Consider the following 25,334-nt stretch of genomic DNA (forward strand, 5'->3'; position numbering starts at 1 on the left):
TACAGAGTTTTACTGAACTCCAGAGTGAGAAGGATGAAATAAATCTACAGATTGATATCAGAGTCTCAGCCCCTACCCCAGCAATCTGCCATCTCATTTCTCTTGCCCCAGTCTAGATATGGGCTGACTAGCAGCTGAATGCTTGGCATTTCTGAGACATCTAGCTGGCTGTCTTACACCCTGCTCTCCAGACAGAGAGGGACCAAAACGCACTTTCATCACGTCACCGACAACTGAATGAACAATCTATTTTAACAAACTAAAAAGCTGCTACTGTGCTTATTCTCTCACTTAACCTCTCTCACCCCACTTTACTCCTCAGATACTGCATCTGCCTCTATTCTGGATACACAATAAGGAAAGGAAAAAAACCCAAAGATGACATTTGCTCTGCTCATCGAAAGCTAAAATATCACAGACCATTCTCTATTTGTGTTTCTCTTGAGCTAGTTAGGTTTTCCCAGCTCTTCAGAAGAGATTCATAAACTATTTCATCCCTTATTCTGGAGAACAATATATTTTTCTTCATTGCTAACATGCTGCAAGTGTACAGAGTGCTGTACAGAAGATCAGTGTCAAGTTTACAGTTGGAACAGGATAAGCATTTATAATCTTTTGCTCAAATATTAGTGATGAACACAACCATCGTATAATACACTACAATGTTTCTAAACAACCAACATTTAAAAAAATGGAACCAATACCAAGCGAGGCTCAAGTGAAGCCAATGTCATAGGATGATGAATTATTCCAACTCTAGTTCTCATCTTACTTCATTTCTATCTACTGTCTTTCACCTCTAGCTATGTAGTGTCAGCTTTCGATAAGCTCCTTGAAGTACACAGGGTGTCTTAATTTAAAGTGCTATGTGCTCTGTTGGTCTTGTGTGGGTCATAATAATGGGCACGCTATAAATATATTTAAAAGGGTGAGAAGAATCATGGAACAAGATACACTTATTGTATCAAGGGAAAATAAAACTATTTAGGTGCCCGGAAGCACCAAGTTGTGGGTCTGATGACTGTTAGTTTCTAGAGACAAGTCAGTCACAAAGGAGATTGGCATTTGGTTTTAATTAGTGGCCAAATATCAGGATGCTGCTCCTGAGTCTGAACTGGAGTAGGAATTTCATCAAAACTAAGTCTCTTGGGAGATTCGCAGCATTTACGGCTTTGTTGCGGGCTGGTACATCAACAGTTTTGGTCCTGGATGAAAGCAGGAAGCATGGAAGTGAATGGCAAAATAAATAAAAAATTTAAGTGAATCAAACATTTCAGAATCTTCAAAAGAACCTTGTACCAAAGTTTAGTGCTGACTGGAGATTTCCTCCCAGAATCTGTCCAAATCTATTCCAAGCATAGGCTGCTGCTTGCATTCTAATCATTTCTATAATCTATTCTACAGTCTATTTCTATAATGCTGCTTGCACTCTAATCATTTCTATAATCTATTCTACAGTCTATTTCTATAATGCTGCTTGCACTCTAATCATTTCTATAATCTATTCAGATCTAGACAATTTCACTCAAGTTTGACAGACATCCAGGTTGGGGCTTTGTCTCTGCGTACCTCATATGAAACAGCCAAATGGTATTGCATTTCATGCTCCAGGGAGTTGGGATGGGGAGAGAAGTCTGATTCTGAAAGGTGCTGAGCTCCCACAACTCAGAGAAGTCAAGGAGAGCTGAATAGGCTCAAAACATGGCAAGATATGGCCAACAATGGGTAAATCAAAAGTTTGAAGATCCACAAATAAACTTGCTTCCCCAGAGACCTAAGCTTCTTTCTGAAGCATGGACAAAGAGTAAGACTATGTCGTTCTTGCTTTACTTATGCATTCACTATCTCCTGGAACCTTTTGACATCATTATAATGAATGCCCAATAGAATCTGGATTTTCATTGTTGTTCAGGCCAAAAGCCAAATGCAGGAGTTTTCCTTTGTCCAATCATTTTATTATATCATTATTTATTATTATTATTATTATTATTATTATTGTGAGGTGGGGCGAGGGGAGTTGGATCAGAGGCTTTTTACATTTCAATTTACAGCAAGGAACTAAGCTGTATATTTGAAGAAAAAAATAGAGTGAATTCAAAATTTTCCACCAGGATTACTAGTTTGCTTCCCCCTCCCCTTATCCCACATCTTAAAGAACAACTGTACGTTTTGTTCTGTGAAGAGATACCGGATTGGCAGCCCTACATACTGAACTCCTGTTTTTCCATGGACCAAGTACACAAAGGACAACGGCAAGTCAACGTTTGTTCACACTGGCCTGTCAAGATGCCGTTCCCCTCAGGGAGGGACCACCTCTAGGTGTAAGGGCCATTCAGCCTCCATGACCCCTTCGCTTCTCGGGCGCTAGGCTGAGAGAGACAACAAGAGGGCTAATCCGTTGTGTGGGGTGGTTTGCACGTCCACTGGGAGCTGAAACGAAAGCACCTAAGAGCCACAGATTTTTAACTACCATCTTTCTGGATGAGCGCAGAACCAGTGACATGGCTGTGGTATATTCTCCCCCATTACCAATCCATTAAGCCAGCCATTCCCCCACACCTGAAGTGACAGTTCTATTCCTTCCAGTTAGGCAGAACACTGGAAATGTGTACAAATTTTTTGGCATGTGGACCACAAAGAAAAATCAACAAATCAAGCAGATGTTTTAATGCCATAATATAAAACTGAAGCGTGTAAGGAAGTTTCATCTTTGTTCTTGTGACACAGTGCTTCAGTTACTGTCTCATGGTTTATGAACCACCTTGATGGAACTGCACTATTGTATGTCTTGGCTGCATCTCTTGGCATATTGACGAAGAATGTAAAAGGATGCCATTTGTGGGAAGGTACAGATAGTATTCAAGAATCACTGACGCCTAATGGCAAAATTGATAAATATCCTCATTAGACACAATTCTGCTTTAACATGCAATTTTCTTCTCGTTATCCTGTTTATTATTCAGCTAGGGATATTAAATACCAAGGTGGATAAGCAACACGGATGGTTATTTGCATGAAAATAGGATCTGTGTTTTTCTCAAGTTCTATCTGGTCTTCTGCTTATTCCCTACTTAACGCCAGGCTCTTAAACATCTGATATCAGCATTCTTCATACCAGCTAATTATGATACTACCATCACATTACACCATTAAATCAGCAGTACAAGTTCATGACTTTCCAATAGACAAACACTGTTTGCATGAGTATCTCCAGTTACCAAACACACACACACCACACAAAACACTGGTCAAAGGGATTGAGAAACTCCTGAAAATCAATAATATAAGAAACCCTCTAACTAATGGATTTTAAGAAACATCTCCCTTGAGACATCAGCATAACTTGGAAAAAAAAAGACTTAAAAATAATGAGAAATTGAAAACCAAAATGAAGATTCAGTCTGTCTGTAAAGTCAGTGCACCTCACCCTGAGATGTGGAAGAACAAGATGCCAAAGCATTCCTTGGCTAGGCTGTGCAGTGATTAGAGAAACCTTTTGTTGCAGGACTGGTCATAGATCAGTGGTTTACTTCCTGCTGTCAGTCAAGATCCCATTAAAACAAATAACCATTTGATAATGAGGTACAAGATTCCCCTCCTGGATCCCATTTGACCATGAATCCTTGGGCCTGAGGGGCTGCACATAGACTCTCAGACTTTAAGGCCAGAAGGGACCATCACACTACGTATATACACACACACACACCCCCCACATATATCTGAAGTATATGAAATGAGAGGAGATGGACATTTTAAGGTACAGAACAGACCCATGTGTATTTTGGTTCTCCCTCTCCTCTAACAGTGCTGCATCCACCATGGCTTTGTCCTAGTTCTCATTGCACTTGTAATAGATCCATAACCTCTGGCTAAGTTCCTGAAGTCCTCAAATGATGAGTTAAAGACTTCAAGTTACAAAGAATCCACCGTTTACACTAGTTTAAACCTCAAGTGACCCGTGCCCCATGCTGTGGAGAAGGCTAAAAAAACCCAGTCTCTCTGCCAATGTGCCCGGGGAGAAAATTCCTTCGTGACCCCAAATAAGGCAGTCAGTAGACCTGAGCATTTCGACAAGACCCAACAGCCCGACACCAGAGAAAGAGTTCTCCGTAGTAACTCAGAGCCCTCCCCACCTAGTGTCTCATCATTGGCCACTGAGGATATTTGCTATTGCCTATTAGCATTAACCAACTGCAGGATGGAAGACAGTTAACACCATGCATAATTTCAATGATTATGTATTAGAATTACATGAGAAAAATCCCCTCTCCCCTTCGGGGTGCTCCATTATGCTACAGAACCTTCTCCCAAAATACCATTTTTGTATGCCCTTATTGGAATGTCATATTCACTGGAGACATGCCACAGGGCAGCTCTGGCAGAAATCCAACTGCCTTCCAAGAGAGAGGAGGGGAAGGAAGGTGGACCACTCACAAGTAGCAACTGTATTGGATTTATTTTTTAAATAGCCTTGCAATCTACTCAGAGAACACCTACCCCAGACTGTTACCTGTGACAGGCCACAAGCTGAAAGACCAGCTTTAAAAACAGCCATACTATCTAAGGCATGCAATCAAAGCAGAGCTGAAGGTGGCCTGTACCTGATGGCTATTTCTGTAAAACCCAAGGTGCCCCGTATGCGACACTGGAGGTGCCATCTCATGAAGGAAACAAAGCTCATCTCCTGGCCAGCTGAGGTCATTAAACTAACTTATGAGTAAACGAGGTGGGGTTTAGCTCCAGCCTCATGGCTAAAGCAGAATTTCTACAATGCTACCTGAAAATTTCCCCTTGCAATTTCACACATCACTATTGAGGATAGAAAGTGATGAATGTCACATACTACCCTAAATTTGCATGATGCAATTCTGAACTGCCTTATTTTATTTCAGAAGTGGCCACACTTCCGAGGAGAGAAAAGAGATTCCTGTATATAGAGCTTATCAAACACTCAGGGTTCCAGACAAATACCATTATGCGTTTCTCTGACCTTTTTTCTGGTCTCTCAGGCTGTGAGGGGTCTCTGTGAGTTACATTAGGAACACTCAAAAGAAAAGGAGTACTTCTGGCACCTTAGGAACACTGAGCCCAATGCAAAGTTCATCCTATTGCTGCTACAAGGAAAACAATGGTTCCTACTGACTACTGGTATTTCATATCCTCTTCATACTACAATAAATCCAACCTTCCGGAGCCGGCCACCTCCCAGGAGCACACACAAAATAAAAAGGACGTCCATTTAAAATCAAAACTGCAGGTTTTTCTTGATGAATAATGAAGATCCAGCAGCATTCTGTTTCAAACTTAATACAAACACCAAAAACAAACACCACTAAAGTATTCCTGAATGCCACATTATTTAATTTCTGGCCTGGATTTAATCTAAGTACAATCAGACACAAGAGGACAAAGACAGACGGGCAGTCAATACAATTTCCATATTGCAAAGACCTCAGAAAGGAGGATATGACCACTAGTGACGGCATATGCATTGCAATGGCTGTCTGCCCCACATCTACGCACCTTTAATACCCTCCCCCAACCTGAACCCGTTTAAATTCCTCCAGCAGGAAGCAGCTGTCAGGTGAAATGCATAATAGAGCGAAGTGTCATCTAGAGTACATCTTCCTTTCGAGACTACATGGAAATAGTTTCTGTCCCATATCCTTGCTCCTTCTCAAATCTGGGCAGAGCCGTGTTATTTTGTTATTTTTATTTTTTAAAAACAACATCAAAGTGGATGCAATCAGGACAATGAGCGATGTTCCCAGAATGCAATGAGTAAATCAGAGCACCTCACCACTGTGCTAATGGTAGTGATTAAAAGGGAAAGAGTGGTACATTGACAGAAGCAGCGCGACATTTCCATAAAATTAATTATCGATGAAATTATCAATACTCATGTCATGAGATTTGTCAAATTTTATTAAATTCATTTTTGTAGAGCACTTTGAAGAGAGCAAGCATTGTAGTGTTGCTTAATATTATTTTTAAAACTATTTTAACTATAAAGCCAAAATTATTCCCCATTTTACAGATGGGAATGCTAAGTCATTCTCCTTCCTATCCTTCGCAAACTAAATTTAAACTCGTTTTTCTGAATGCAATCCCTCTTACATATTGGACCTACCACCACAGTATATGAATGCTGAAAAGTTCAAAAGCAAACAGCATGGTATGTAAATACTGATTTGGAACCAAGGGTTATGTTGATACTTAAAGTTGTTTCCTGTTATCTTCCAAGAAGCTTCTGTGCATGTGTGCGTGTGTATATGTTTACGTGCGTGCGCACACAGACACAGACACACACAGTGTATGTGTATATATCAGATTTGATCTGCAATACAGAAGTATATGAAATGAGAGGAGATAGGTGTCTTTCCTTTACACGGATCTGTTCTGTACCTTAAAAGGTCTGTGTATTTTGGTTCTCTCTCTCTCGCCTAACAATACTGCATTTACCATGGCTTTGTCCTAGTTCTCATTAATGCTCATCAGCTCATTTCTATGTATAAGGAAACAACTCATCTTTACAGATTCAAAGTCTGGAATTCTTAAGGATATTTATAAGTCTGTCTGATAAAAGAACACAATAATAAAGTATCTGATTTGACTGTTTACAGGGTCCTTCATACATCAGCCTCATTCAGTTCCGAGTTATTTTATCATGGTTGCATATGACATGATAAATAGCACCTTCATTTCTCGGAGACAGCTCTACAATCCTTCTGGGACTACACTGGTCTGGCTGCATGGGAGCAGGATATTAACCCTGAGAAATGGAAAAGTCCCGTATACAGATAAAATCATAGTAAACTAACCCTATGTGCAAGTGCATATTTGCACATACAGCATCTGCTCTCTCTAGAGGGAATACCTGAAATTCAATTTAAGATACAATTTTTCTCGTTCCATAATCACAAGCAGGCTAGTCAATTGCTTCTTAATTGTATCAATTCACCTGCCCACTTTTTGCTAACTGCCAGCTTCATTTTAGAAGAAGAATACTTTTAAATTTAATGCATTATTTTTAAGCATTTTGAGTGCTTGTCTGAGGGATGATAGGTTTATCGGAGAGTTTACTACCAGACAAGACCTGACAAAAACCAGCCTGTCAGCCAATGTAATTTGCACAGAACTTCAGAGTTTTAATAAGCAACACCATTCTCATAAGAGGACTAGGAAAGCTTTAAATATAGCAATCGGTTCTCAAAAGGGGTCAGAGTAATGAATTTTACAAGGTTGGTTTTCATCTGCTTTTTGGAAGAATAGATTTTGACAATATTAAATGATGCAACAGCTCAACATACGTGATCACAACTCGGGAAAAAAAACATGCTGGTCTGAAACGTAGTAAATCTAGAAGGAACTTGGAATTTTTACTCTAAGTGACCTACGTTTTCCCTCAAGACCAAATCTGTGAACACACTTGGGTAAATTCCCTTCACAATTTTAAGATCTGTCCCTTCAGCTCCACTGTAGGCAGATATGAGAGAGACACCAGATTTTACCCACCTGGACATATTATAATCCAAACGCTAAATTCTATTCAGTGGACAAAGTACTTAGATTTAAAAAAAAAAAAAAAAAAAAAAGGCATTAAAAACAAATTGTGAAATTTTGCTTTTAAACTAACAAACCCAGCCCTGGCTGCAACAAGAATAAACCAGGAACTTTTTGGAAGACCAACATTAAAAACAGGGATGTACTCCAGTTTTCCCTTCTCATGACTCTACAGTAGATCGTTTTATTAGGAACAGTGCAAGTCCCTGATTATGGATCTAATGACCTGATCCTGCAACTGCAGGACGCAGGCCTTCCATGACCCTGTGGGCCTCCATTGGGTGCTCTCTGTCCACCTGCTACTGGACTGGAGCCTATAGTACATTGGTTCCCAAACTGGGGGGCATGAAGAAATTCCAAGGGGGGCACGAGGCTGCCCGGTCCTTGAGCTCCTGGCCGGGGGAGGCTCGCCCCCAACCCCTCCCCTTCCTGTCCACCCTCCCCCACAGCCACGCCGCCACACGGGCAGCACACCTTGTGCCCACCCACCTCCCAGGTTTTCCAATAAGCCAGTCCTGCCACTCTGAGAGGCCTGGTAAGGGGGCGGGGAGCGGAGGGGTTGGATAAGGGGCAGGAGGTCCCCGGGGGGGGGGCAGTAAGGGGACAGAGAGTGGTTGGATGGGGTAGAGGTTCGGGGGGGGGGGCCGTCAGGAGATGGGGTGGGGGTTGGATAGGCGTGGGAGTCCCAGGGGGCCTGTCAGGGGGTGGAGGGGTGGATAGGGGTCGGGGCAGTCAGGAGACAAGGAGCGGGGGGGGGGGGTTGGATTATTGTAAAGGAGAGGTGGGGGGCATGAGGGTTTCTCGAAAATTAAAAAGGGGGCATGAAGCTGAAAAGTTTGGGAACCACTGCTACAGTATGATGCTGGCATTGAGTAAAGAGTACAGCTGAGCCACAGTGGCATTTTCTGTATTAGTAACAAGTAAAACAAAGTTATCAGAGTTTAGCTACTGGGGGAAGGCACAAGTATAGCTCAACTCGTTACGCTTGTGATATCAAATTTAAGAATTAAAATACTGTCCCTTTAAGTTCTTTCAAACTAAGACTAACCCAGGGCTCTCTGTTCCATTTTAATTTCCTCTATGACATGTAATCCTGGTAATTAGCAGATCTCAGTTTCAGGAAGAGCTATCAAACATTTCTAAGAAGTGGATTCAAATGGCTTCCTCTAAAAATTAAAGTTGTCCCTGGAGATTAAACAGGAAAACTCAGGAGAACAAGAATACAGACATGGGTGTCTGTAAGGGGGCAATGAATGCAGCAGCAGCTCAAATGTTCCTAAGAGCTTCTTGTCATCGTGAACACCTTGCAAGTCAGATCCCTTACCGTGAAGTAGAACTGCTCGGTCTCCTGCTGATTGGCCCGTCTCTTGGCAATGCTTGGCTTGCTCATGAAAGTTTCAGAGACTGTGGATTTGACAGATTCCATGGAGTTGCTGTACTGGAAGCAGTCAGAGACATCAAAGTCCTCAATTGTGACTATGTCTTGGATTGTCTGCAGTGTGGCTTCCATAGTTTTCTTAACCTGCCTCAGCAAAAAGGACAAAAAGGCGTTAAAATAAAAATAAATAAAAGATGAGAAGCAGCAGGTGAAAAAACAGGGGATCAGTGTCCCAGAACATTTTATTAATAAACTGCTATGACTGCCTTTGAGTCCTATGGGCCGTAACCACAGTACAAGCTCTGCTAATTAACAGAGCACAGTCCACGTAAACAACCGGCTAGCAGCAAAATAAATCTGCACTGCTGTATGCTGTACAAACCCTGCAGTAAGGAAAGTATTATTCCAGTGTCCGAGTGCGGGGGAAAGAGGGGAATCTACCCAAATAGCAAAGTGATGTGTTGGGGGGGAAATGGTGCAATGCTCATAATCATTTTATTCCCGGGCTAAATCTACCGGGCTTCATAACAAAAACACTGCATTAAAGTAAGACCTCCCTGCAATTTGCTAAGTCTTTTACTGAAGGTGTCTTCCTTGCTTGGGGCTATCAAGGGACCGCACAAACAGGATGATAAATTCCAGGGGGGTTGGAGGTGTGCACTGGATATTCTGAGGGGCTCCCCAGGCAATGCCATTCATTTAATCCTTTCAGGTCACGAGACTGCGAAGGATACTAAACCTTGATGGGATGAACGCTTGGGGTTAGGAAGGGAAGGAAGGAGAAGGGAAGAGGCGGAGCGCCTCACTGTGCCGATACGATTCAAAGGCTGATTTCCCCCTCTCTCCTTTTCGAAAGAGATCCACCTTATCTTCAAAAACCCACTGTTTGATTCTCCCCTGCCTTGCACTTCGCACTGTCATCTACATCTGTGCACAGTGAGCAAACAGACCTCAGGCAGTGAAGGAGTAGGTGCCAATGTGTAGCTACCCATCTTGGCAAGAGCCGAATTGCTATTTACAACAGGTACCAAAACCCACCCTTCTGCACAGGCACGACAAATTTAACCAATTCCCCGCAAACACCCCGCAGTAAGGACTGAAAGAATCTCACTCTGCCTCCAGTTTTTTCATACAAACCCATTTCCCATCTGCAGGCATTTAAGCGTCATTGTCTGAAATAACCGACAATGGAAGGAGAAAAGATATACTTCATGCAGAGAATCCGACATTAAGGTATGTGACTTATTGATCACAAGCACTGCAACCTGATGTGGGTGTTCTTCCACAGCAAAATCAGCTTAGTAACATTACTTAATCCCTGTCCACCCCTCGCCATCTGTACCCAAATGGAACAGGAGATGGACCTGAATATCATAAAGTAATACCTGACTACAGTTTCTAGTTTTTTTAAGTAACTGAAAATAGTTATTTCAAGTATCAGCATTTCTCTTTCTTATTAAGAGGATAGTATCAATATTACACACAAAAATCTAGTAACTGCCACGTAAACAATTTAATCTCTAGTATTTTATTGTTTAGATTGCAACCTTAAAATAATACAAATTAAAAAACCCACTAATGCGTAAGTACAGATGTGCAATCTTATTTGTCCGTTTTTAATCTATGCACAGATTTTAAACACATTTGTAAAGACTTCTGTTGCCAGACAAACAAACAAGGGATTGAGACTTGAAAAACAAAAACTAATGTGTCTATATTTATAGAAAAGAGCTAAAACATTCTCCAGTATAGACTAGCATCTCTTTTGTTTCACAGGGGAGAAATATTCCAGTACCTGCCAGCAATTAGTAAAACTAGGATGAATACAAAGCAACATGTTGAACAGTAGCTATAAGTGATAAATTTGTAATATAGGTTTGTTTTATAAACCACGAGAAGAAAGAACTGTATTAAATCAGATTCTATTGTTTATATGAGAGCTAAACACTCAAATGAAACAAAAATTAGGACTTGCCTGAGGTTTATTATTTTTAAGACATGAGAGATCATTGATCTTTGCTTCCTGAGAGGTGGCCACGCCTAGCGATTCAGATTGGGAAAAAGGATAACACTGGATTTGTCTTAGAAATTTCTGCCCCATGCAAAGCTGCTGGGAAGGAAAGTCAGGGATACAGACTAAGACCCCGAAGTCCTCTGCTGCCCTCCTTCCACATCTTCCTACACAGGTCAGCGCAAACAGGCTTATTGAGATGGGGTACTCCCTTGTCCCTGGGCTGTGTGAAGATTCTAATACTGCCAAGGCTGCAAGCGTTTTTTTGGTTTGTTTGTTAGCTCACCTCTTCGTTTTCAATCTTGAGCGTAGATAATCTAGACTGCAACTGCTGACATCGCTGCACCAACTCACTCTGGACTGGCTGCTGGGCACACAGCTGTGACACCTGCAAAAAAGAAGCCCCCTTGATAGAGTCACAGGACATTCAATACCCAAGAAAATCATAATTATTGTGTTAGGGTACTAAACAAACAAACCAATGACAGTGATAGTTTTAGTGCTTGAGAAGTCTCTGAACTTAAGCCAAAACAAATCAAAGCTAAGCCTCATGTTTTACTGAATTATAATCCCCTGCCCCTAAAGTCAAACAAAATAGGAGGGGAAAAAAAAAAAAAAAAAAAAAAGACAAGGAAGAACTGAGTAAGAGAAACAAGAGTCACTTTCAATGAGTTAATCCTGAAACATCTGACTTGCACTAGAGACCACAGGCAGAACAGAACCCAATGACCTCAATGTGATTTATGTCATTTTATGGCAGGGAAACATTCGGTCTAACAAGTCAAGTAGTTTGTGAAGGGAAAAAGCAAGCTTGGCTTGTCCACTTGGGCTGTCTGTTATGCCCCACGGCTACAGGAAGGATTACGCCTGTTTGCTACGGGACAGCAAGGCAAGCAGCTTTTACATACTAAGCGCTGGGCTCTCAGTACTGGTGAGAATGCTCACGTTTTGCAGCACACAGTAGCTGTGCTCTGGGGTAAGAGCCAACTGCTGAGATCATGGCAGCAAGCTACAGTCTGTTAGGGCTCAGGGTGCCAACCGAGCTACACACATGTATAAAAAGTAAATCTCATGCATACGAGAACCACCCCAACAATCCTAGGAGAGCAATACAAACCTTCCCACAGACACAACACAGACACAGTCAAGTCTTATGACTAGGGATATGTTGAGGGGGATGAAGATGTGGGACCGAGTTGGATGGGTGGGGAGCAGTCCTTTTTGCTATCCTAGGGACACTAATCTGTGTATGAGTATGGGATAAAAAGGCCACTTTCCAACTCAGGGTTTTCACATGTTCCCTGCTGTCCATTCCATCACTTAAGAAGAAAGACAGCCGTAAGCTGCATCTGTATGTCTAGGAATGAAAGAGCACACTGGCCATCAGGGAGCACCTCTCTAGCCTTTCCTCATGTTTGCTAGGATAATGTAGACATCCAGCCAACTGACCGAAGTCCCATTTAGATTTGTGAGCTGGCTTCAGTTTGGCTCCTAAACATGGCTCCCAGATACACAGACACAATGGATAAAGCTGTCAAGCAATACATTTTCATTTCCAAAAATGAAAATCCTTTGACTACCTTGTGTCACCATAAAACGTGTGAAGCACCACAAACCACTTGTGCTCCAGGACTACACAGTCAAATGCCTCATAAAACTGCATATTAAATTGCTTGTCTTTCTGTTTTTCTTCAGGCAGTGGCAGGGCTCTAGGAATCAGTTTAGGTAGCAAAGGTTAATTTCTCTGAATATTGGCTTCTTTCTGCAGTGTAGATTTTCTTCCAGTTAGCTCCACTAATAAAAAGGGGCTATATATAAAATGTACAGTGTTCCTCCACTGGAGTGTTAGCAAGCAAGAGCTCTGCAATTCAGTCTTAGGAATGGGGTGTCAGAGGGGAGAGAAAGTGATCGAGTTAATATTTCAAGTTGATCTCTCTGCACTCTCTTGTTGCACCCTCCACAAATCTATGTAACTGGAAAGCACCAATTTACGCATCGGGGCTTGACTATGCTAGGCTGCAGCTCTAAGTGGACACAGGATGCTGGCATGGCACATGAAATGAGTGCCAACAAATGGAAGTGAAGTTTTATAGTAAGGCAAGACTGGGAGTAAGGTGGATTCAGAAAGTGCTTCAAGTGATGTTCACTGGACAGAAGTTATTTAGGATGTCCCTATTACAAAACACAAGAGACAAGAACAGACAAAGTACTGCTCCTTTTAAAAGAGTTAGCGCTTCCGACTTTTGCATAGGATGCTCTGGCACCACTCTCTCTAATACATGATAACTGACTTGATGACTTTGGTGGGAGCTATATGCTGTGGCAGATTTAGGACTGATCTGAAAAAAAAAACTAACCCCACAACCTAAAACAAACTCATTGTCTGGAGACAACATGCCTTGTTTGACCTATGCTGCCCGTATCTTTTAACCCATGCTACCTATCCATCAGATCAGCAAGGACTCTGACTCAGAACAGTGGTGTGTCTGTGCAAACAGCTGAGGGCAACGTGGCTGCAGAAGCAGAGCTAGGCTCTGTATGGGATGATTAAATCCTTCAGATGTTTCTTCAGTCTTCTAATTTGAGTGTCCTTGTCTCAGCAGTCTCCTTGACATGCTTGGTAAATTTTACAAAGTCTGGATACGTAGAAAATGCATGAATGGAAAGGGAACAATGGTGTTTCTCCATCTTTAGGATCACAGCTATTTGGGTGTTTTCATCTTCAGTTGGTTTCTTACTCAAAATGAGTCAATTGCAGTCTACAGAAATCTATGCCACAGCTTATATTTTCCTACTGCGTCCCTTTTCCAAGGCCTCCCCCTCAACTCCTAGGTGGGAATCAAACAGGTGGCCTTTTTGAAAAGGCTGCCCTAAGTGCAGTGTATGGATAGCTGAAGAAGCTGCTTATGGAAGTCGCATTGTCCCCATCTCATCCTGTCTAGCAGTTTTCCCTCCCATCTACATATAGGACTACACAGAGAGGTTGCAATCCTTGTCACTTACCTACCTAGCCAACACTGTCCTGTAAAAATACAGTCTCAAGGCCATTCTTCCACACTTGAACTCCAGCCCAGTGACCCACCCACAGTACACACTCCTGAGCTCCAAACAGCAGGGAAGTTGTGGTTTACTATAGATCTAATCCTTTCAATGTAACTCAGCAGGATAGAGATTTCTGTGCATGTTTACAGAGCTGGAGCAGAGGCAGATAAACTGACCATGTCACCCATGTGGGGCTGAAACTCAAACTTCATGGGCGGGCAGAAGACGTTGTTGTACATCTCCATGAGGCGCTGCTTGTCACTGTTGGCATCCAAGTTCTCCACTGCATTCTCAATGGCATCCAGGCCCTCGTGCTTTGACTGTTCCAAGTTCAGCTCTGCAGACAGGAATGTCCTGAGAGCTCTGTTGAGGCTGGCATGGTATCCCAGGTCACAGCACTGCTGGAAAACAGACACCATGCCATGTGAATAAAAAAGCTAAAACTAAATGGTCCCTGGGTAGGGACAAGCATAGCAGATAGCAAATCATGGGTACTAAGTGGTACTCTTATGATGGACACTTATCTCACACCCAAAGCAGAGGTCTTGACCACTGATACACAATGGATCATGAGATCTCTAAGAAAGAGGAGTGCTGTTAAACACAAGACAGTCAATAAATTCCAACTCGGGTATTACAGACTGCCTCCCTAACATCCCCCTACAGTTTCAACTGGATACATTAGCCCTCATTGACTCTCCTAAATTGTGATGGAGTGTCGCTGTGTGCTGTTAAGAAATGGAGGATTTCAGTAGTGGATTCATATATATCCCTTACCTAGCTCACAGAGCCAAGTGGCTGCTACTGGAAGCAGTCTAAAATCCTTGGACAAAGGGCACTCTATGCAAGTATTCTAACCGTACTGAGCACTATTTTTCACATTGATCTTGGAGGAGCGATAGGCTGGTGTCAGCTGAGCATCCAGACAACTGATCAGGACACACATTACAACTGCTACTTTCAGGGGCTCATCTTAATATGCTTTCCACAGAGGTATTCCTAACAGTTCCAGAAAGCCCAGTTTTCATAGATAGAGGACGTCCAAATTTTGCATTTAGCTGCTCAAATCAACACCTGGGCAAATAAGAGGGTAACACCACATCTAAGTGCCACCTGGCTCAGAGGACCAATTTGTCGCATTTCTGGCCGTCATAAGCTTACCCTGGGTAACTATGAGACAAAGGCCAAATGACTTCTGCTGTGCTAGAAGGGGAACAGTGCCCCTCAAAATGCATGGCTGGGATGGTTTCATTGCTAGGGTGAGACAAAGTGAACAAAAACTTCAGGTAAAAAGGTCATAGTCAAGCATTTACTGGATATTACTAACATTAGCATGACGTCACTGAAAGCCAATCAGGCAGCCTCATCTGCACCCAGCTTCCACAGCCAACTCCTAATATTTCAAAAAGAAGAGACGCTCTTTTCATTACTTGATCAGAAAGCCTGAATTTTACAGATATCTAATAAATAGAGCTAGAGAAATGTCCATCTTCCAGGAACCGCAAGTGAGATTAAATATGCGAGGATAATATCCAACAAGCAAGAGCCCATCTGCTTGATTGCTATGCTGCTCTGTAAGCAAAAATCACAGCATCTCCTCCTCCTCCATCATTTGGGTCTCATCATTGTCCTATTTTAAGTAAATGCCTTCAAAAAGAGAAAAAGACACCCAGACCCTGCCCCTCCCCTGCTTTTTACAAGACTTCTGCCACAGAAAGCTACTACATGCCCGGGTATTGTGCCAATGGACTGTAGCAGGTGTGGAGCTCTTGTAAAGGAACAGCAGTCGCTGGCTTAACTGGAGACAGAGAATTAAAGGACATTAAATTCAATCAGGAAGAACAAAAACCCCAAGAACGAAAACAAAAGCTGGTGGATGGAGAATTTGCACGTGCGGGGACACTCTCTGGTGAAGAGCCATTCAAGCTATTGCTGCTCTTCAGGCACATTAAAATTCCATGTCCCATGCAGCAAAATTTGAGAGATGTCAGATTCAGCTGGACCAACAGTCCCATGAGGAGGATCTGCTCAGACTGTTTACAGAGACTGATGCTCATTTTGCTTAAAATGTGGGTCAATCTACCACAGAACCTAGACACACTGACAAGTTCATCTCCAGTGTTGGTGCCCATTTTTCAAATTACACCAAGGTACATGTGCATTTAAGAGGAGGGCTGAGCTTATGTCAAAAGGATTCATTCATGAGATTGGAGAGTGAAATAAGGTTTAATATTTCATAGCCCACCTCCAGGAGAAACCAGGAAGATCAGATTAAGACAGCAACTTCTTTCAGCTTTTCTTTACAGAAGCTAGTGGCAGAGAACTTTTTCAGCCCTCTCTGTCACTAACATTTTAAAGCGTCCAGCATATCATATTTATAAGTGTGTCAGTCTCATTGGCCTTTTCTGGGTTATATAAATGTTTGATGGAAGCATTCTCCAAGGAAATCAATATTTTATAAGAATTTAATGATAGCTCATCCAAATTCATTTCTCAACACGACAGCTGATTAACCCTTTGCCAGCAAGTAGCCTTTAAACAAACCCAGAATACAAAGTCGAGGAAAATAACTGTTTTAAAACTCAAGTTTGTTTCTTTTTTGGGGGAGGAGAGGAAAATGGAGGGAGCTTGTGTTATTTTGGGGTGGGATGCAAGGGAAAAGGAAAGGGAAAGCTCAAGCTCTTGTTGAGACAGCAGAAATCTGGTTATTCCCAGGATTTCAAAGCCACCCTAAAAGCAGGCTGTCAGACACATCCACTCACACAACCCGACTCCATTCCTTTTTCAGCCTTAGTGGTTCACAGGCTTTTTTGAGAGAAAATACAGATTGCTGAAGGGTCTCAAAGGCAGCTCAAACCAGACTTCTCTCAAGATCAACTTCTCCATTAGTGCAATAATTTCATTAACATAAGGATCTGCCTCAGTCACCAGAGTCGGGAAACAGAATCACTGACCAATGTCTGGGACAACACACTGTTCTTAACTCACCACTATTTCCATTGAGGATATTGTAGGTGTTTCAGGGTTGGTTTTCAAATCCTGTGTGTATTTAAATCAGACCCTCAATTACATACACCTCAACAGGGCTTAAACCTACCAATGGTAAAGTGTCTTATTAACAGTTGCAATTTACAAAGAGTCATTGTTAGACTGGGAGTACTTTGCTCTATTTCCAGCTTTGTCACTGATTCACTGCATGAACCATCAAGTCCCTTCACCTGTGTGACTGTTTCCCTCTCTGAAAAAATGGAGCTGATAGTGCTTACCCAGTCCTTGTAATGCATTTGGGGGGGATCTACAGATAAATGCTCTATACGCACTTAAGTATGCACTTTACACAGTTAATCAAGCGGCTAAAGGGTTAACTATGTCACTGTGCATGAACATGGCCTGAGCTGTAGCCATGTGACCTACTATGTTTATCAAGGAATGGTAAAAAAATTAAGCACTGCCGAAACCTTTGTTCTTCCTGGCATCTGCGTATAGTCTGGAGACAGCTGTGCCAGCAGAGCAGCCAGAGCACTTTTAGTGAGACAAATCCTGCCGGCTAAACTGCTAGAAACTCCTTGGTGGTTACAGAAGAGTTAAGGATTTATCAAGGAAATGTAAGTGGGTTCTGTGTGATTTTTCAAGACACATACCTCATTGGAAGCATATTAAGAACTGGCAGTTTGTTGGCTGAGTGCTTTACAGGAATTTGTTATGAACTAGAACTGGAAGTTTCAAAAGGAATTTAAGAGAATTAAGTCTTCAAATCCCATTGGACTTCAATAGGAACTGGGTGTCCAACTCCCTTAACCTCCTTTAGAACATCTAGGCTGTAGAAGAAACACCCAGAAAGTAGTAATTTTCTATAAAGCCAAGAAGCTGTCATAAAAATCCAAGTCCATTTTTTTTTTTAATGTGTCAGGTACAATCCCCTAAAAAGACAGGGGTTATAGCGGAAATGCTGGATGTCCCACAGATACAACAGCATTGCCATGATGCATCACACAGCAGGACAGCCCTCCTTTTAATAGTTACAGTTGCACCTCCCAATAAAACATTTTAAAAGGTCTTTGTATAGAGAGTCTTGATCTGCAGAGGAAAGAGCAGTAAGAATCTCAAATACTTGAACCTTGCAGCAGTGAGCATGGCTCATCTGACTTTACAGCTGGCTGAATAATGACCAGTGGAGAGTGATCAGAGATGAGAAATTAATTCTCTTGTTCAAACCCCACCTCATCCCCTGCACCCACCCACTTAGCTTCCTCCAAACAACTTCCCCCAGGGCTCAGCACAGATGGTTTTAACCTCAATTACAAGGAAATATTATGGTTGCCATCGAGAAATGGAACCAAGTGGGACCAACAGCAATCAATGACTTGATGAGCAGAACTAATTCAATGCAGCTCATGCCTGTGAGGTGGGGGGGCACTCCCATGCTAGAGGAAAACGTCAATCAACACTAGCTCTGAAAGATTGGGACCAGGTCTACACTACATAACTACATCACTCAGGAGTGTGAAAAACCCACATCCCTGAGCGAAGTAGTTAGATCAACCTGACCTTCCCCCGTATAGACAGCACTGACAGCTACCGCCTCGCCACGAGGAAGATTAATTACACCGACGGGAGCAGCTCTCCCGTCGGTGTAAGACCATCTTTGCTGCAGCTGCACCACTGTAGTGCCATACGGGAAGACAAGCCCTGGATCATCTCAGACTCCCAAAGTGGCTTTTGTGAGTTTCCAGCAAGCGTGACTGTTAAGGTAGAGATGATAAAAGTAGCTGTTATTTATTCAGTTTATACCTTTAATAAAACAAATTTAGCGCTAAGAGAAACATGCTAAATTGCCACTCCTGGAGACTGAGGTCTCCTATTGAGCAGCAGAACGTGTACCACATAGGCAGTTGCAGGGTATCTACCCATACATGCTGCTTTATGATCATCTGCCCCAACCCTAAGCTTGACAGGACTCTTCTAGGGAACAGGAGAGTTCTCTTTCCATAGACAATTTCATTCTTCACCCCTTTGCTGAGACTATCATTGAGCTAGGGGTGGGAATTCGCAGGACTATTGGTGATACATACACCTTGCCACTGGGAACTGGTCTAACACAAATCTGTAGACCTGGGTGGATTTGAATCAGCGGGAGGTCCTGGATACAGGAGAATGGCTCTCTACCTATCTCACTGAACGTTCTATAAAGCAACACCATAAATTTGAAGGTTAGACAATTTCAAAGAAATGAGTTAAAAGCAGTTTTGGGAGCTACGTCTGCCTTTGAGTCCTTCTGCCAATTGTTTTATGGTTTTGCAAACACACTTTCCTTTTTTAGAAAAACCTGTCTCTTTCAATTATAATCTTGGGGATTTGCTTAAAACAGTATGTATAAAATCTGAAACAGATGAAGCATTCCCTCTCTTTATAAAGATTTCTATACTCTGTGCCTACTGTACAAACCTCCCTTCTTCTTAACACTCCCTTTGCCAAGCAACTCTTGAAGAAAAGCCTCCCTAACCACTTCACTACTGACTATTGTAGCTGGTACATTTCCCCAACGTACAGCGATCAGAGCCTGCTCTGCACTTCAGGCAGACAACATTGCAGGCCATCACTGCAGAGAGGCTACAAAGGATGCTAGCACAAAAGGGGTTAAAGAAGGAGATGCATACAGTGGGGTTAATGAGAACGACATTCAATACAGGCACCCAAGTCGCAGCACACTTACATCAATGAGATCAGACAGGTCGTGGATGTAATACTTGAACACAGACGCATTGGTGGCTTCCAGAGCCAGCAGGTACTCATTTCTCGCCTTAATGGCCTTCAGTTTATTTTCAGTATATTTTGCTTGACGCTGAAAAGAAATGAAAGTTGATTTAAAAAAAGAAAAGAAAAAAGAAAAGAAAAAAAGTTCTTGGTGGCAGAACAAACTGTGCCCTCAGAACAATTACACCTCTCATCTCATTGCTCACTTCTCTTCGTTTGGGAGCTAATTTCATCTAACAAGACTCCAAGACTTAATTTAGATCAAAACAGAGTGTTAATCAGACAACCCTGAATTTAGGGCTTTACCTGCAAACAACCCACAAACGGAGAGGGAGTGGAGGGGGTGAAGTCTTAGATGGTTTTACAAGGTTGTAAGGTGACGTAAAAACAAGATGTCATTTCAGTCCACCTCCAGACCTGCAAGTCCTCTGGGCTACTTAATTTGATTGCTAGAGTATGTGGATCTGCTTAAGGAAAGAATGAAGGATTAACATCGCCCGTGTTTGCTTGTGTGCCTCCAGATACCATGGGCCAGACCCTCAGCTGCTGCAACATCAGCTGCTAATGATCTGGCCCCACATCTTACTACCCCATTGACATTGAAGAGAAAGCAATAATCTGCCCAATAGCAATTTTAAGGAAGATATTCCTTACCTTCTAGCCTCACCTCTCTCCAAGTAAAGAGGCTTGGGCTCTGCAGCATCTATGCATAATGAAGATAATTACAAAATATGGCTGCTGTGCTATCCAGCCAAGTTAATGACAATGCTAACCTTTGCATTTCCTAACACTGCATCCTTAACCCTACATTATAACGCAGTGTTTTGAATTTAAGTAATCACTAACAGGAAACTTCTCAGCAGTCACTCTGGTCAATAACTACAAAGCTCTCCTCCTGACACCATTTATTTCCTCAGTGCCACTGCTCATTTACCTTCTCCTTCATTTTCTCAATTTTCTTGACTGAGCTCCGTCGGACATGTTTCTCTTCAAACCTAACGTTGGAAGTTGAGTCAGGGGAGCGTGGAGTCTGTTTGTCCTCTTGCTTCACCGACTTCCCAATCTGTTTCTCTTCCTGTTTTTCTGCCTCTTTCAGCTTGCTCTGAGCGCTGATGCTGTCAGCATTGTACATGTGGTAAGTCTTCATCACCTGCAAGAGACATCATTGAGCAGTCACATAGCAGCATGGCTTGGTATGCTCTGAGAAGGATGAGCTTGTTGTGCCCAAAGACAAACACACTAGATGCTCACAGATTTTACATACGCCTTCTCAACATGGAATTTTACCTCCGTTTCAGCCTCCAATATACCTGCACTAATGAAACTGGAAAAAGAGCTGCACCAGTGCAAACCTTTGCCTTTAGCTATCTACTCCAGGTTTCTGCACTCCAGCGGCTGGCCACTGACTGCTGAAACTGGGACAAATCCCCAGTATAGACTAGGCCCTAGGTGCTTAGAGAGTTTATTCACTGGGAGTGGGCGGGGAAATCAAACAGTGCTTTTATCTTTAAAACAAACGGATGTCATCCTACAGATCACAAACATTACTTCAAGATGGCCAAAGTACCCTTCAAAATAAAAGGCAAAAAGTAAAAGGTAAAAGTTCCTTACTGAAACTGGTTTCAAAACAGCTACCCATTATCGCTAAAAGAATTATGCTTCATTGTCCAACAATCATGGCTCTATAGATCACAATATTATTTCATGCAAGCCACCACATTATATCTCAGAAAGGGTATTTTGTTAGCAAGGAGTTGATGGGTAATAGTTTCTGGTAGAAAGGAAACCCAAACTGGGCAAGTTCCAATGGTGACAAAAACATCCTACCACAGAACAGGGACAAAGCATGTGTATGTATGAAACTGGGGTTCTCAGAGTATTTCTGCAGTCAAACTGGGTTATTATTCAGCTCTGATTTGGATTGCTTTTTTCCATAATGTCTCACTAAGATCCTTTTAGTGGAAGCCAATGGACTAACCTGGGGTGGGACGACCACACAACCTATTTCCCTAAATTAGTTGCACGGTAAGTTTTGGTCATCCGCTTGGTTCTCAAAAGTTTTGAGCTATAGCCTCAAAAGTAAATGAAATCAGTCACTGGGGATTCACAAATCTCACGCAGCCCTGTGTAAATCAGTGGCTTGCTCCCACTGGCCGTTGCCTGTCACTTCTCTGGATCAGCCGGAGATCCATATTTAATCACAACTTGAGGTTGTTTTTCTTTTTTTTTAAATACCAAAGAACTAATAAGGACCAGCTGATTCCCTTAACGTAACTGAGGAGGGCTGTACCACATTGGATAATCATCATATACATGTATTTTCCTTGAAGTGTTCACTCCCATAGTGTTTGAGGCCCACCATCAGTCCCTTTGTACTCTCTGCTGAGTGACAAACAGCACAACACTGCTTGCTGAGGTCCTTTTTGAGGGATCCAGTAGGAAAGGATGGTGCGAGACCGCAATGGGCGCTAGGGAGAGATGCACTGTCAGGTTCAGAGGGGAAAGTGCTTTAAGTGAACAGCTGCATTTTAAGGAGAGTAGTGTAAAGAGAAACATTTGTATAAAATATTAGTGACAAAAAGGTCATTCTAAACTCTAGCTACTCAAACTCAAATTCCAGGTTTTATACATTATTCCAAATACATCTGAAGATGCAGAGGAGAGAGACACAAGCCTCTGATTTGATGCTTTGCCAGTGCCACACTGGCATGTTATCATTTGGATAGTGGGATATGAATATGCATCTTTGTAATGTAATTGGAGGCACCTTTATTCATATTTCATACAGAAGCTCAATTGGCCCGGAGGCTTCTAGTCTTGGAAAATAATTTGTACTGATGTTCTTTAGCAATGACAAAAAGGAAGAACGTGGTGCTATAGGCTTTTAGAGCACCTTAGTCTTTGTGGTCCTCTTGTAGTTAAAATTAGGATTATGCATCAATGGGACCTTCATCCCTCAAAAGGTTTCCAAGTGAGATACAAGGTCTGTGCATGCAAAGTCCTGATGGGCAAACCTCAGTCAGTTCAGATACATATCTGAAACCTCTTGGATCCACCACCTTAGCTTTTGCAAGTCTCCTAAGGAGAGTGTCTTTTGAGAGAGTTGGAACCTAGAAGTGCACAATGAATATGGGAACTAAGAAGATGGGGGAGGAGACCACAACATATTTTAGTTTCAGAGAACACCTAGATCTAGTTTTGTGTAAACCAGGAGAAGAAAAAGGACATGACATCTGAACTGATTTATCCATCATCAATTAGGGTGAAAATAGGCACTGATAATAATAGGCTGATAAGTGGCCAGTAAAGGTTATCCGAGTACAGGGCCCAATATTGCAGTCCTGACTTCAGCCCAATTCCCTTTGGAAGCCATTTGGTTTTAAGATGCAAAGCCATTATGCCCATTTCACCTTAGTCTGAACTTTAACAATTTCACTTTAAATGAGATGTAGGCTCTATCCTCACTCAAAGATCAGCGAAGGTTCTCAGTTACCGAGAGAAGTTAAACTTAAACATGAAGGAGCATGTGAACAGTGTCAGTATTAAGAAAGACCTTCTGAATAATTTACAGACAGACTTTCAACTACAACATATGCCTAGACTAGAAAGCAGGCATTTATAGCAGCTGTAAACTGCACAGAAGTCTATTTTCCTCTATCACTGGAAAGGGAGCTGGCAAGGAGCAAGAAAAATTAATAAAAACCCAATTTTAATGAAATCCTGCTGACAATGCCTCAGTGCCTGCTCCATGTTTGGCGATGGGGTCAGTGCTGACGCACTATAGCCAACTAGGGTCAACACCACAGCCAAAGAACAGATTAATATTACAGCAGGACCAGGACATAAAATTCTAGGGAACAATTTAAATAAAATAGATTCCCGAAAGCATATGCCAGAGATTCACAGGGTTTTTTCCACTTCATGTTTGCATTGTGAATTGCTTCATGGTATTGAAAATGAAGAATTCTTAAATTAAGCATCAGTCGTCTTACTGAATAGTCTTAAAGGTAACAATATATTTACAAAACGTGTGAAAGATTCAGAAACTTTTAAGAAGTGGGAAGTCAAAAGACTGGTAAAATATTTAGTTTAGCAAAATCTGCACCAGGAAATTAAAAAGCAGAATCAAGTAAATGGGCATCAATTGTCTCGGATAGTAAATTCCTAAGGCTGGTGTACAAGACCTTAGACTGAGGATGCAATTGCTACATCATCCACTTTCCCAACTCGTGTGGCTGCTAATCTGCAGGTAACCAGACGGGGATGGCATGTATCAGGCAGACTGAAAGGACGTGAATTTTCAGAGCTATGATTGCTGCAGATCAGCAGGATCTCCGAGCACAATATTGCTGGTGACAATCTGCTAACCCTGAAGTTACTTAATATTTCATCTGTAATAGGCAAGACCACTAATCTCACAGGATACAACCATAAACTACAGACTCAAATATTAAGGTGAGGCACTGATTTCATATAACAACTTAAGCCCCATATTTGTCAGTGCTGCACCTGAACTGTGACATTTGGCCACAAAATTAATGGGATAAACAGTGATATGGCTGAACTTAAAACTAGACTGAACATAAAACTCTCCTCATTTGCTCTGAGAGAGAATCAACTGGTCTCATTAGATGTTTTAAGTTTATATAAAACATTTCAGGCCTGATTAATTGAGCACCCACAAGTGCTGCTTATGTCAATGGACTCAAAGAATTCATTTGCACATGACTGCATGAAATCTGTGAATCCCAGTGAATGATTCATCTAGTTTCGAGACTGTTGCTCATCACTTCTGCAAACTGGGCAGCTGATCAGAAACTTCCTTACAGCCAGTTTAGACAAGCTGTTTTTTCAAGGTTAGTCCACTGATTCTCATAAAAGTTACTAAATAAGGGCAGTTACACTAGAGAAAAGGCAATTGCAGTAGAACTGAATAATACACCATTTTGAACGAACGATCTATAGAATCCTGTTCTCTCTCTCTCACTTCCCCCCCTCCCACACCCTGAGTATTTGCCATCTCTAATTTCCATGAATAGATGAAACCTAAAGGAAACGGGGCAGTGAGTTTGTTCTGATTTATTGAAATTGGCCGTGATTGCTGTCCGGTAGGCAGACAGTATCAAGAGTAGTTCATATGCAAAGGCTTTTCTGGAAGTCCAAACTACAACTGCTCTCTCTTGCCCCATCAGTCAACATCCTAAACCAAATTCAGCCCTAGTACAAATGGGCACAACCTCACTGGAATCAATAGAGCAGTAGCAGATGTGCATCTGGAGCTAAGAAGTTAACCTTCTCGTTCACTCATTTTGCTAGTGGCATGTTATTTTGTGGCAGAAACAACAAGAAACTTGAATGGCTGGTGATTAAGTTTGATCCACTTAGAAAGAGAGCTACTTTATAATATGGTTGGGGTGGGGATTGCTCTTTGTAATTTGAAAAGAAGCTTTAGCAAAAGGGATGATCTGAAATTTTAAAAAGAATGAATGAATTTCCAGTCTCTGCCAGGGCTGCAAAGGTTATTCATGCGCTAATAAAATGTTTATCATTGGGGTGCTTAGGGAAAACTGACAAAGGATTTTTCCA

At 42.0% G+C, this 25,334-nt stretch overlaps 1 protein-coding gene across 3 annotated transcripts in view; it reads right to left on the minus strand.

The window, feature by feature from the left end:
* SRGAP2 (SLIT-ROBO Rho GTPase activating protein 2) overlaps positions 1-25,334 on the minus strand; it is a 211,219-nt gene that overhangs the window by 44,972 nt on the left and 140,913 nt on the right. For 2 of the 3 annotated variants that reach the window (XM_074936353.1, XM_074936355.1), the window contains 5 exons: positions 20,683-20,898; positions 19,708-19,836; positions 14,171-14,395; positions 11,239-11,340; positions 8,888-9,085 (listed from right to left, as the gene is read on the minus strand). In XM_074936353.1, the coding sequence (XP_074792454.1) occupies positions 8,888-9,085; positions 11,239-11,340; positions 14,171-14,395; positions 19,708-19,836; positions 20,683-20,898 (870 nt within the window). The remainder of the gene's footprint in view (positions 1-8,887; positions 9,086-11,238; positions 11,341-14,170; positions 14,396-19,707; positions 19,837-20,682; positions 20,899-25,334) is intronic. The other variant, XM_074936354.1, reaches the window with a different exon arrangement.

This window comes from Natator depressus, chromosome 21, assembly GCF_965152275.1.
Source record: "Natator depressus isolate rNatDep1 chromosome 21, rNatDep2.hap1, whole genome shotgun sequence".
In the NCBI taxonomy this organism is placed as follows: domain Eukaryota; kingdom Metazoa; phylum Chordata; order Testudines; family Cheloniidae; genus Natator; species Natator depressus.